Genomic DNA, 14,709 nt, shown 5'->3' with positions numbered 1-14,709 from the left:
TCACAAGTTATATTTTATTGAATTTTATAAAATCAAACAGTTCAGTGCAACAGCACTCAAGAAACAATAAAAACTTAAAAAGGAAAAAAGTTAAAGAACTGGTGTGCTTCGGTAAACCAAACAAAGCAATCACTATTACATAGGGAAGCAAATGGAAAACAAGCGTTAACCATTCCAGCAGTATATTTACCCATATATATGTGTGAGCCCAAATCAATAACAGGCAATATGAAGAAAACAGTAAATATCAGAAGTCCCACAACAGCAGATGGTATCCCACAAATCAGAAAGAAAACCAGAGCAGAAGGTTTTAACGTGCCAGAAAAAAACATTGCTAGGCATCTATAATAAATCCAGCTGCAGTGTCGGGGCTTTCCAGTCACTTGGGCCAGAGTTTATCAAACTTGGTAAGACATCCCCTGTGGTTGTAGGTGGCCCTATACAATGAAAGAGCAGAATACCCTGAGCTTGTAGGTAGGTGGCTCTATACAACGAAAGAGCAGAATTCTGGCATGTTGAATATTTCCAAGCAGTTAAAGTTGGAGGCACAGAAGACTTCCACTTCTGTACAATTACTTTCCTAGCATAGAATAAATACTCCAAGCAACATTCTTTTCAGGGCAAGAGGTTCAACAAGTCCCAGGAGGCAGTACAACATGTATTGGGGCACTCGAATAGTGGTCACATCAAAAATGGATTGAAAGACTTGGTAACAATAAGTCCCTATCTCAGGGAATGTCCAAACAATGTGAAGAAAATTTGCATTCAGGCAAGATTATCTCCAACACATACTATTTCAATTAGCAGAGTATTTATCAAGCACAGCAGGAGTAAGGTAGTTTTCTATGAATAATTTTAAACTGTACTAATCCATCCCTGGCGGAGATCAACTGGCTAAATTGTTACTCCTATATATTGTCCCAGTCATCACTATCTAATATGGGCTGATCTAGAGTCCATGCTTCCTTACATATAATGTGGCCACGGGAAGGCGGGGATTGTAGAGCTTTGTATAGCCCTGAGTGAGCCTTGGCAACTCTTCCTCTAGTAACATGGTTTCTAGACGAGTGGATACTAAATGAAAAAGGGTAGATCAAACTGGGAGAGGCAAGCATGCCAGAGCTAGAGGTACTGGAGATGATGGAGACTCGTGTTATTCCAAAATGGGGTGTAAGGGGAGCAGTAGTTCATAAAGGCCAAAGGGAGCACTTGGGTTTTATCCCATGCCTTAATGATTTCCTTCATGGTACAAGTGAGATGATATGGGGCATTGCTGCATTCGCTTTAAGAGCATATTAAATAATGGCATTAGCCCATTGGGTAACAAATTTAAAAGAGCGAACAAAAGTCCTGGATGGCTTAACGCCAATGTAAAAATGCATATAAAAGCAAAAAAGAGAAGGCCTTCAAAAAAATACAAGGTTGAGGGATTATCATTAGCATTCAAACTTTATAAAGAATGCAACAAGAAATGTAAGGATGCAATTAGGGCAGCTAAGATTGAACACGAAAGACACAAAGTGGAGGAGAGCAAAAAAAAATCCCAAGAAATTCTTTAAGTATGTAAACAGTAAAAAAGGAAGGACAGACCATATTGGCCACAAAGAATGAGGAAGGACATCTGGTTACAAAGGATGGGGAGATGGTGAAGGTATTGAATTTATTCTTCTCCTCGGTCTTCACGAGGGAATCGGGGGGCTTTAGTAACCATAACTGCAGTGTTTATCCTTGTGACACATCACAAGAAGCACCCTCATGGCTAACAGAGGACAAAATTAGAATTAGACTGGGGGGGGGGGGGGGGGCGTGTCCAAGATGGCGACATGAGCGGTCGCACTCTTCACGAGCTCCGCTGGATTCCTGTAATAACTCTGCTCCCACCGGGGATACCTTTCCTCTACACCCGCTCCGGACACCCGGATGAGGCGTGGATCCTCCGGGTCGCGGTCCATTAAGGGGAAAAAGGTCAAGTTCCCCCAGCAGGCTGGGGTTCCGCCGACAATCCCCCAGGCACTGCTTGCACGTGGCATCGCAAACCCTCAACATGGAGGCAGCAGAATCCAGGCCCCCCTGGCTGGCCGTGGTGATGCCACCTGCCAGTAGACCCTCACCGCCAAGATCGAAGCGGTGCAACTGGACGTAGGCCTTGTACGCCAGGACCTGGATAAGCTCTGCTCCAGGGTCACAGAGACCGAGCAGAGAATCGGACAGACGGAGGATGATGTTATGGAACATTCGGCGGCCCTCCGCACCCTCCAAACTAAGGTGAAAGCTCTTGAATATAGAGGGAAGGATGCCGAAAACAGGAACAGGAGGAATAATCTCCGGATTATTGGCCTGCCTGAGGGGGCCGAGGGAGGGGGGGTCCGACGGTCTTTGTTGAAGATCTGCTCCGCAACCTCCTTCCAGATGCTTCTCTCCCCAATACACCGTGGAGAGAGCGCACTGGGTCCCTCCCAAGCCGGGACCTCCAGGGGGTCCCCCCCAGAACTTTCATCCTCCGCATGCTGAACTTTCGGGACCGTGACGAGGTCCTCCGCATTTTTAAGTGTACTGGGGGACCTGAGATTTCAAAATACTATACTGATGATCTTTCTCGACTATACTGTCGAGACACAGAAGCAGCGCAAGTCATTTGATGTGGTGAAGGCGGCAGCGCTGAGATCTCGAAACATAGGTTAAAGCATTCTTTTCCCAGAGCGCCTCCGAGTCCAAGATGGCGAGACGTCCAGCTTCTTCCACACTCCAAGAGATGCCTCCACCTGGCTTGATTCCCTCCCGCCGCATCGACCAGGCTGACTGCATACTAACCATCGTTTTTGGGGCTGAGACTGGGACACCCTGATAAGTGGCTGGCAGGACTGAGACAGGAGCCCTGATGCCCCCCCCCCCGTTACTTGCATCCCCCACCTATACGGGGGGTCTCCTGATGGCTAGCTATCCCATCCCTGCTCCTCATTTCTTACCCCCGCCGGTTGGTCTGTAGCTCACTCCCCTTCATCCCCCCCGGATGATTTACCACGGACCGAGGGTCTGGATACTCAGAGGGAGACTATTCTGTCATGCCACAGCCCTCTTATGACTTTGGGCTTGACCCGTATCAGTTCTACAGTTTTGGTTGATAAGTTTTTTCTTTCTGCAACACAAGCCACGTACCCCTGACTGGATCAGGAGAACTGTTGACATTCTTTTCATATGCCCATGGATACCACTGGAGGACTCTCATTACAGAACCTCAGGGACCCCCAGTGGTTTAATAATGCACTGCACTGGGTGACATAGTGACTGGGGGGTGGGGGAATTTCTTTTAATTCTATTTTTAATATTTGTTTTCCTTTTTCTCCCTGCCCCCCGGATGGGGGAACATTTCACTAGCCCAGTAGCATTTCTGTTACCGGCGGAAGGCTGTGATGTGGAGTGCTGTCACGCTCAAGGGCCCCCTCAATGAAACCTAGAGGGGTCCACCTCGCCTCTTACACAGGACCCCACTTTGCAGCCAGTGTGCTGAATTGGGAACCGGGGATGGAAGCTCGTCCCAGTTTTGGGGGAACAGGCAGGGTGGGGGGGAGGGTCTGTTGGCCCTTGTGGCCTGGTTTTTGGGAGCTTTACAGTTCATTGTTAAGATGTTATTGTAATATATTCATGCTTACTCTAAGTTACATGTCAGCATTATATTTACACTACTCCTGCCTTGTCTGGGTCCTGATGTCATCTCAGCTGAGTGACCCTTCAATTTATCCTGATGTTTTTCATCTCTATAGCTCTGATGTCGGCCCTTAGCATCATGTCTTGGAACACCAGGGGCTAAACTCTCCGATCAAAAGATCATTGGTGTATAAGTTTATTAAAACATATACTCCCCACATATGCATCCTCCAAGAAACCTATCTGGTGGGCAGTAAAACCCTAGCCCCTAAAAAACCTTGGATAGGTAGCCACTATCACTCTACCTATTCTAACTTTGCGCAGGGCGTCAGTGTCTTAGTCAGCAAATCACTGTCCTTCACTCTCCTGGATGTGGCGATGGACCCAGACAGCAGATATGTCATAGTACATGCCCGAATTCTCTCACCGACATGGTCTGTTGTGGGGCTGTATTTACCTCCCCGGCATCTCTGACTCTCCTGAACAAGATAACGTCCAAATTAGCTGATTTTGCAGCAGAACATATAATTCTGCTTGGTGATTTTAACATGGCCCCTGATTCTACTCTGGATAGAATGGCCGCTTCTGTTTCCCATTATTCTGGGCTGCAAACCTGGGCTGAGACCTATGGGTTGACGGATGTGTGGAGATGGAGATACCCTATATCCCAGGCCTACACTTGCCATTCCGCCACCCATTGATCATTTTCTCGTATTGATTTGATATTTGCTGGACGCTCGGTCCTGACTAAGGTTCAGGAGGTCAAGATATTGCCTAGAGGTATCCACGATCATGCACCCCTCCTGTTGAAACTGGATGGCCCGGGTCTCCCCACAAACAGACTCTGGAGACTCTCCAGGTTCTGGGTCTCCGATCCTGAGGTTGACGTCCGATTTCGGACTGAGATGGAGGGGTTCTGGGCTACCAATCCGGGCTCGGCTGAGCCTACAGTGGTATGAGACGCCTTCAATACTTTCTCGAGAGGGCACTACCAGACCATAATCGCCACGGTTAGGAAGGAGAGGAGAACTGCCCTAACAAAGGCTGAATTAGCGGCTGCTATACAGGAGACTCTGTATACGAGTTCTGGGGATCCCCAGCACTACACTAGATTACAATCCCTGACCAGGGAGGTTGTATCCCTCTGCACTTCTCTCACTCAAAAGAAATTGCTTGCACAATCACAAAGCATATTTAAGAAGGGCGAGAGATCGGGCAAACTTTTGGCCTGGCTCTCTAGAGGGCAGTCCAGGGAGATCAGTATTTCCCACATACTAGGACCTGCCGGAGACTTCTTGCACACTCCTGAAGAGATAAATGGTTGTTTTGTCTCATACTACAGGACTCTTTACACGTCTAGAATAGATTATGGGGAAGACGAGCTACTCTCCTATGTAGAGACTGTGGCCCTTCCCATTTTGACTGACAAGTACAGGAGAGAACTAGACAGGGACATCACGGTAGAGGAAATACTTAAGGCACTAAAAAGTATGCAATCGGGCAAAACCCCTGGCCCAGACGGGATACCCATAGAATTTTATAAACAATACCCGAACATTTTGACTGCTAGACTCCACGTAATGATGACTAAAGCAACGAAACTGAATTCCCTCCCACAATCTCTGGGCGAGGCAGTCATAATAGTGACACCAAAACCCGGGAAAGACCCATCTATGTGCTCATCCTATCAGCCTATCTCCCTGATAAATGTAGACGCAAAAATCTTAGCAAAAATTTTGGCTAACAGGCTTAATACAGTCATAACCGCACTGGTCCACCCCGACCAGACGGGATTTATGCCAGGTAGGGGTACCGATATTAATATCAGGAGGCTACTCACTCATATAGCCAGAGCCGGTGTCTTGCCGAGAAAGTTCCCCTGGCGGATAAGGACCCCCCTGTACTGCGCAGGCGCAGCGCTTGCGCAGTAAGAACGACTAGGAGCCGCCGAAAATAGCTGAAGCTGTACACGGTGCCTGCACCTTGGGTCCAGGTTCAAGCCCCACCATCCAAGTGGACCTACAGGGCCATTTCCGCCGGCTCCTACTACGCAAGCGCTGCGCCTGCGCAGTAGAGGGGGGTCCTTATCCACCGAGGGGAACTTTCTCGGCAGAAAACCGGCAAAGAGGATGGGAGGTTGGTGGCCTCTCTGGACGCGGAGAAGGCCTTTGACTCCGTTGAGTGGAGGTACCTGTGGGTAGTCCTTTCCAAATTCGGTTTGGGCCCTAAATTCCAACAATGGATTAAAATGCTATATGCCAATCCGCAAGCCAGGGTGTACACAAACACCCGTCTGTCTGATCCATTTCCGTTGAAACGTGGGACGAGACAAGGATGTCCCCTGTCTCCGGGCCTATTTACCCTGGCGATGGAACCCCTGACCGCCCTCATTAGAGCAGACAGAGAGATAAGAGGTATAGGGGTAGGGATCATTGAAGAAAAAATCTCCCTCTATGCTGATGATACCCTGCTCTATCTAGCAGATGCATCCACTTCGCTTCGCAGGACCGTCCTTATTTAATCAGTTTAGTGAACTCTCTGGTATATGCATCAACTGGGACAAATCAATGCTCTTTCCTCTACACTCCTTGACTACATATCCCGACACTCAGACGCAGCTCCAGTGGGTTGAGGATTTTGAATATTTAGGGATAAAATCACCAATAAAATAATAGAGTATGCGACGCACAATATACACCCCTTAACGGAACAGGTCACTACCAAATGCAACACCTGGCGCACTCTCCCCTTTACACCAGTAGGCAGGGTTAACTTACTAAAAATGATCTTCCTGCCCAAGTTTTTCCATTTCTTTAGAAACACCCCGATCCATCTTCCCAAGAACTTTTTCAAGAGACTGGAGGGGATCCTAATCGCGTTTGTCTGGGCTGGAAGGCCCTCAAGGGAAGACACATCCTCTATCTTCCACTTTCGGGTGGAGGACTGGCGCTCCCTTATTTTCAGATCTACTATTGGGCCGCTGTGCTCGTCATCGTCCGGTGGTGGTTCTCACAGCCCAGACAGGACCTGGCGTTTACCCTAGAGGCCACACTGGGATCGTACGTTGCTCTCAGCAATCTTGTCTTCCGTGGGAGACAGTCCTCCCCATTTATGACTACCCCTATGCAAACTACTGTAAGGGTCTGGCAGGAATCCAGAGCAATCTACAAGAAGCCCTTTCACGTTTCCCCCCACATGCCACTGTGGAGCAACCCAATGCTTCCCCATTTCCACACCTTGCCAGAGCCCTCCTTGTGGGCACGGAAAGGCATCCTAACCATGAAGCACATCACCAAGGATAATAAGCTGCTGACCTTCCCCGAACTGAGATCCATATACTCAATCCCTAAGTCCTGGGAGTTCAGATACTGGCAATTGAGACACGCCTTTGGGGCTCAATTCCCGCTAACCGTAACCTTGGAGTTGGACTTCGTGGAGCGTCTCTTGACTTCTACTGTCATGGGGAGGCCCCTTTCCTCCTTATACATGTACCTGACAAGAGCCTATGACACTAAACTGACCCAGTCGTTCGATAAATGGAGGGCGGACATCCCAGCTCTTGATGACGAGGTATGGGAGGAATGCGTAACTGAGTTCATCCCTTCCATGATAGCGGCAAAAGATAGATTTATCCAGCTAAAATTTATCCACAGGGCCTATTACACACCGCTGAGATTGGCTTGTATCTTCCCTCAACGAGACCCGCTATGCCCTAGGAGTAAAGTGGAGGTAGGATCCTTCTGGCACATGGTCTGGTCATGCCCTAAACTTCAGCCCTACTGGAAGGCGGTGGCTGATACCCTGACTGAGGCGTGTGGAATGCTGGTCCCGCTTGACCCCCTGACCCTCCCACTGGGTCACCTGGAGGAGGAACAGGGAGACAGATACATCAAACTTTGCTTGACCGTCTGTTTTATGCCAGGAGGGAAATCCTTCAATGGAAATCAGAAGACCGCCCACGAAAGAATCATGGTCACGTTCCATAAACTCGGCGCTCCCACTTTATAGGCTCACCTATCAGAGCAGACAATGCCCAGCGAAGTTTTATAAAGTTTGGTCAGGATGGATAGATGCTAAATGGCGGATTATGATCATATATACCTGGGGGGGTATGAGAGTTAATAAATAATATATTTGTGTCTACCCCCCCCCCCCTTAGTATTGATAGATTCAACATTTTCTGTGGGATGAGGATGGGGTATAGAATCTGGAGATCCTAGATTTATGCTACTTTCGAGTTGATGATAGGTAAACTATATCTGCTACCTGCATTCACTTCTCTGCTCTGTGAGCAGAACCCCAGACGTGAGTTAAAACTCCTGTTGAACCTTTGTAACATTAATGTGTATTTCTGTCTAAAGCTTTGAAAGTGTAATGCTGATTTGATTTCAATAAACATCTGTTAAAAAAAGAAAAAAAAAAAGAATTAGACCTGGGAAACTTAACATTAATAAATCACCGGGACCAGATGGCTTGCACCCGAGGTTACTTAGGGAACTCAGTCAAATAATTGCCAGACCATTGTTCCTAATTTTTACTGACAGTCTACTGACTGGAATGGTACCAGCAGATTGGAGAAAAGCCAATGTAGCACTAATAATTAAAAAGGGCCCAAAATACATCCCAGACCAGTTAGCCTATCATCAACAGTATGCAAACTCTTGGGAGGGGATGATAAGGGACTATATACAAGATTCTAGTAATGAAAACGGTAATCACCATTGATTCACGAAGAATCATTCTTGTCAAACCAATCTATTAACCTTCTATGAGGAGGTGAGGTCCCATCTAGATAAAAAGGAAGGCCCCATAGACGTGGTGTATCTGGATTTTGCAAAAGCATTTGACACAGTTCTCCATAAAAGTTTACTGTACAAAATAAGGTCAGTTGGCATGGACCATAGGGCGAGTACATGGATTAAAAACTGGCTACAAGGGCGAGTTCAGAGGGTGGTGATAAATGGGGAATACTCTGAATGGTCAGGGGTGAGTAGTGGGGTCCCACAGTGTTCTGTGCTAGGACCAATCCTATTTAATGTGTTCATAAACGACCTGGAGGATGGGGTAAACAGTTCAATCTCTGTATTTGCAGACGATAGTAAGCCAAGCAGGACAATAACTTCTCTGCAGGATGTGGAAACCTTGCAAGAAGACCTGAGCAAGTTAATGGGGTGGGCAACTAACTACATGGTAAATGAGGTTTAATGTAGAAAAATTTAAAATAATGCATTTGGGTGGCAAAAATATGAATGCAATCTACACTAGGGGGAGAACCTCTGGGTGAATCTAGGATGAAAAGGACCTGGGGGTCCTAGTAGATGATAGGCTAAGTAATGGCATTGCAATGCCAAGCTGCTGCTAACAAAGCAAACAGAATATTGGCATGCATTAAAAAGGGATAAAGCGATTAACTCCAGGGATAAAGCGATAAATCTGGAGTATGCCGTCCAGTTTTGGGCACCAGTCCTCAGGAAGGATGTACTGGAAATGGAGCGAGTACAAAAAAGGGCAACAAAACTAATAAAGGGTCTGGAGGATATTAGTTATGAAGAAAGGTTGCGAGCACTGACCGTATTCTCTGGAGAAGAGAGGCTTGAGAGGGGATATGATTTCAATTTAACCACTTAAGGACCAGCCTCGTTTTGGATTTTAGGTGTTCACATGTTTAAAACAGGTTTTTTGCTAGAAAATTACTTAGAACCCCCAAACATTATATATGTTTTTTTTTTTTCCAACACCCTAGAGAATAAAATTGCGGTTGTTGCAATACTTTTTTTTTGCACCGTATTTGCGCAGCGGTCTTATAAGCGCACTTTTTTTTGGAAAAAATTCACTTTTTGAATAAAAAAATAAGACAACAGTAAAGTTAGCCTAATTTTTTTAATATTGTGAAATATAATGTTACGCCAAGTAAATTGATACCCAACATGTCACGCTTCAAAATTGCGCCGCTCGTGGAATGGCGTCAAACTTTTACCCTCAAAAATCTCCATAGGCGACGTTTAAAAAATTCTACAGGTTGCATGTTTTGCGTTACAGAGGTCGTCTAGGGCTAAAATGATTGCTCTTGCGCTACCGGTCGCGGTGATACCTCACATGTGTGGTTTGACCACCGTTTTCATATGCGGGCGCTACTCGCGTATGCGTTCGCTTCTGCGCGTGAGCTCATCGAGACGGGGGTTTTTTTTTTTTTTTTTTTTATTTTAATTTTTATTATTTATTTTACATTATTTTATTTATTTTTACACCGTTTAAAAAAAAAAAAAAATTGTGTCACTTTTATTCCTATTACAAGGAATGTAAACATCCCTTGTAATAGAAAAAAGCATGACAGGACCTCTTAAATATGAGATCTGGGGTCAAAAAGACCTCAGATCTCATATTTACACTAAAATGCAATAAAAAAAAAAAAAAGAAGTAATTTAAAAAAATGACATTGAAAAAAATATGCCTTTAAGAGGCGTGGGCGGAAGTGACATTTTGATGTCACTTCCACCCAGCAGTGTCATGAAGACGAGTGGGCGCCATCTTAGCCTCACTCGTCTCCAGGCACAGAAGGGAGATGGACACGATCGCCACTGATAAAAGTGATCTCGCGGCGAATCCGCCGCAGGGACAACTTTTATCAGAAAGCGGACCACCACCACATGAAAACAGTGATACCGGGGTTATGGCAACTAGCTGCTGCCATAACGACGATATCCCCCTTCAAAGTTTGGACATACATCGGCGAGCGGCGGTCCGGAAGTGGTTAAAAATACCATACTGGTGACCCCACGATAGGGATAAAACTTTTTAGCGGAAGGGAGTTTAACAAGACACGTGGCCACTCATTAAAATTAGAATGGATAGTGAAACATACAGGGATATACAATGTAATACTGACATATAATAATCACACATAGGTTGGACTTGATGGACTTGTGTCTTTTTTCAACCTCACCTACTATGTAACAGAACTTAAACCCAGTTATAAGAGGATCCAAGCTAAAAGGTTACAGTAGTTTCATAATTATAAAATGTGTTATTATTTCTATTGGGTTGTAGTAAATGATTTGGCTGGAATGTCAGTTATATTTTGTTTTATCCTGAAGATATATTATTTCCAGTCACTGCTATTTGGTCTGTTTATTATGATAAAAATATAATTGTAATGTATTTAATATATATTACCTTGTAGCTGACTTGAACTACTTGGATGAAGACTGAAAGGGGCAAACAGAGCAGGATGTCACTAACAACCACCCAACCAGGTCCAAAGTCAGAGTGAAGAGAGGCAGGAGGCACACACCTTTTCCAAGACTCTTCATCAATATATACTAAAAGAAATAATTTAGAAAGTATTGCAAGATAAGTTTAGTAATGACTGACAGCAGGCTCCCAAAAAGGCGTATGTACAAAGCATTCCATATTCCAAACCAACAGCAACATGCAGTAATTCAGTGCAATATGTATGAACATACATTTCCCCTTGTTTTATCCCTTTAACTGGTGACCGGCTCATGCAGATATACTGCGGCAGTATGGCTCTCCTGGGCGAAATCCCGTACATATACGGTTTTGCCCAGGAGAGCCACCAGAGGGCGCGCTGCACAGCAGGGGACCCGATGCGCATGGCCGGCAGGCGCGATCGCGTGCACGAGCGGCAGCACGGGGGTTTGTGTGTGTAAACACACAAACCCCTGTGCTGTCAGAGGAGAGATGACAGATCGTGTGCTTCTAAACCTAGGCTTTTTACCAGACAAGAAACAGGAAGTGGGCTGTTTTTACTGGCAGATTTTTTTTTAAAGTTAAAACAACAAGGGTAGAAGATTTAACAGATGGAAAGTTGAAAAAACAACTGCATGTCCGCTTTAACTACACTTAAGTCCTTAACGCCTGGATCAAATTTCTGTTGTTTTTCATACCTGCAACAATATGAAATTCCTAGGTCTGAATTCTATAAATATCTACAGATCACTTTTCTTCAGGTGCCTATATTCCGTTAACGCTAGACCCCATTTCTAACCCTAGGAATCAACTTGTTATAATTTTTTTTAGAGATAGAGGGGTAATTTCAAGAATCTATAGCTACCTAAACGGGATATTCTTACCTGAGAAATCCTCGGCCATGACGAGGTGGGAAACCGATAGTGCAGGAGTTTTCTTCAGATGATTGGACAGAAATGCAGTTAAATATGCAGAAATGCACTCCTTCCATGACAATTAAAGTGGATGTAAACCCGAAATTTTTTATTTTTATTTTTTTTTTATTTTTTTTATGTCATAATGTAGAGTATAAGATTTCCTATCATTGGAGCCCAGTCTTGCCACAGAGAGTTAATCCAGCTCTGAGCAATCCTCTTTTATTGTTCAGTGAGATAAATCTTGACAAAACAGAGAAAAACTGTCAAATCCTCCCCCTTGCTGTGAGTGACAGGTGATTTACATATCTCGTGCACTAGCTTAACCACTGAAGGACCGCCTAACGCCGATTTACGTCGGCAAGGCGGCACGGGCAGGCAAAATCACGTACATGTACGTGATTTGCCTCTCGCGGGTGGGGGGTCCGATCGGACCCCCCCCGGTGCCCGAAGCGGTCCCGTTCTGTTCCCCGGCGATCCGAGATGAGGGGGAGGCCATCCGTTCGTGGCCCCCCCTCGCGATCGCCGCCGGCCAATGGGAACACTCCTTTGCTGCTGTATGCTAAACAGCAGCAAAGGAAATGATGTCATCTTCCCTCGGCTCGGTAGTTTCCGTTCCAGCGCCGAGGGGAGAAGACATCAATGTGAGTGCACAACACACACACACACACACACACACACACACACACACACACACACACACACAGTAGAACATGCCAGGCATACAAAACACCCCGATCCCCCCCCCGATCGCCCCCCGATCCCCCCCCAATCACCCCCCCCCCCCCTGTCACAAACTGACACCAGCAGGTTTTTTTTTTTTTTTTTTTTTCTGATTACTGCATAGTGTCAGTTTGTGACAGTTACAGTGTTGGGACAGTGAGTATTACCCCCCTTTAGGTCTAGGGTACCCCCCTAACCCCCCCTAATAAAGTTTTAACCCCTTGATCACCCCCTGTCACCAGTGTCGCTAAGCGATCATTTTTCTGATCGCTGTATTAGTGTCGCTGGTGACGCTAGTTAGTGAGGTAAATATTTAGGTTCGCCGTCAGCGTTTTATAGTGACAGGGACCCCCATATACTACCTAATAAATGTTTTAACCCCTTGATTGCCCCCTAGTTAACCCTTTCACCACTGATCACCGTATAACCGTTACGGGTGACGCAGGTTAGTTCGTTTATTTTTTATAGTGTCAGGGCACCCGCCGTTTATTACCTAATAAAGGTTTAGCCCCCTGATCGCCCGGCGGTGATATGCGTCGCCCCAGGCAGCGTCAGATTAGCGCCAGTACCGCTAACACCCACGCACGCAGCATGCGCCTCCCTTAGTGGTATAGTATCTGATCGGATCAATATCTGATCTGATCAGATCTATACTAGCGTCCCCAGCAGTTTAGGGTTCCCAAAAACACAGTGTTAGCGGGATCAGCCCAGATACCCGCTAGCACCTGCGTTTTGCCCCTCCGCCCAGCCCACCCAAGTGCAGTATCGATCGATCACTGTCACTTACAAAACACTAAACGCATAACTGCAGCGTTCGCAGAGTCAGGCCTGATCCCTGCGATCGCTAACAGTTTTTTTGGTAGCATTTTGGTGAAATGGCAAGCACCAGCCCCAGGCAGCGTCAGGTTAGTGCCAGTAGCGCTAACACCCACGCACGCACTGTACACCTCCCTTAGTGGTATAGTATCTGAACTGATCAATATCTGATCCGATCAGATCTATACTGGCGTCCCCAGCAGTTTAGGGTTCCCAAAAACGCAGTGTTAGCGGGATCAGCCCAGATACCTGCTAGCACCTGCGTTTTGCCCCTCCGCCCGGCCCAGCCCAGCCCACCCAAGTGCAGTATCGATCGATCACTGTCACTTACAAAACACTAAACGCATAACTGCAGCGTTCGCAGAGTCAGGCCTGATCCCTGCGATCGCTAACAGTTTTTTTGGTAGCGTTTTGGTGAACTGGCAAGCGCCAGCGGCCTAGTACACCCCGGTCGTAGTCAAACCAGCACTGCAGTAACACTTGGTGACGTGGCGAGTCCCATAAGTGCAGTTCAAGCTGGTGAGGTGACAAGCACAAGTAGTGTCCCGCTGCCACCAAAAAGACAAACACAGGCCCGTCGTGCCCATAGTGCCCTTCCTGCTGCATTCGCCAATCCTAATTGGGAACCCACCACTTCTGCAGCGCCCGTACTTCCCCCATTCACATCCCCCAACGAAATGCAGTCGGCTGCATGAGAGGCATTTTTATGTGCTCCCGAGTACCCCTACCCAACGAACCCCCCCAAAAAGATGTTGTGTCTGCAGCAAACGCGGATATAGGCGTGACACCCGCTATTATTGTCCCTCCTGTCCTGACAATCCTGGTCTTTGCATTGGTGAATGTTTTGAACGCTACCATACACTAGTTGAGTATTAGCGTAGGGTACAGCATTGCACAGACTAGGCACACTTTCACAGGGTCTCCCAAGATGCCATCGCATTTTGAGAGACCCGAACCTGGAACCGGTTACAGTTATAAAAGTTAGTTACAAAAAAAGTGTAAAAAAAAAAAAAAATATATATAAAATAAAAAAAAATAGTTGTCGTTTTATTGTTCTCTCTCTCTATTCTCTCTCTCTATTGTTCTGCTCTTTTTTTACTGTATTCTATTCTGCAGTGTTTTATTGTTATTGTTATTGTTATTATGTTTTATCATGTTTGTTTTTCAGGTATGTAATTATTTATACTTTATTGTTTACTGTGCTTTATTGTTAACCATTTTTTTGTCTTCAGGTACGCCATTCACAACTTTGAGTGGTTATACCAGAATGATGCCTGCAGGTTTAGGTATCATCTTGGTATCATTCTTTTCAGCCAGCGGTCGGCTTTCATGTAAAAGCAATCCTAGCGGCTAATTAGCCTCTAGACTGCCTTTACAAGCCGTGGGAGGGAATGCCCCCCCC

General features: G+C 46.1%; 1 protein-coding gene across 1 annotated transcript in view; it reads right to left on the bottom strand.

Annotated features, from left to right (window-relative positions):
• The window catches only part of GTF3C1 (general transcription factor IIIC subunit 1), a 395,149-nt gene that overhangs the window by 204,767 nt on the left and 175,673 nt on the right, over positions 1-14,709 (bottom strand). The window contains exon 16 of the mRNA XM_073633018.1: positions 10,819-10,964. Within this exon, the coding sequence (XP_073489119.1) occupies positions 10,819-10,964 (146 nt within the window). The remainder of the gene's footprint in view (positions 1-10,818; positions 10,965-14,709) is intronic.

Source organism: Aquarana catesbeiana, linkage group LG06, assembly GCF_042186555.1.
Source record: "Aquarana catesbeiana isolate 2022-GZ linkage group LG06, ASM4218655v1, whole genome shotgun sequence".
Taxonomy (NCBI): domain Eukaryota; kingdom Metazoa; phylum Chordata; class Amphibia; order Anura; family Ranidae; genus Aquarana; species Aquarana catesbeiana.
The sequence above is the reverse complement of the archived record's forward strand: the minus strand, read 5'-3'. Positions and strand labels throughout refer to the sequence as shown.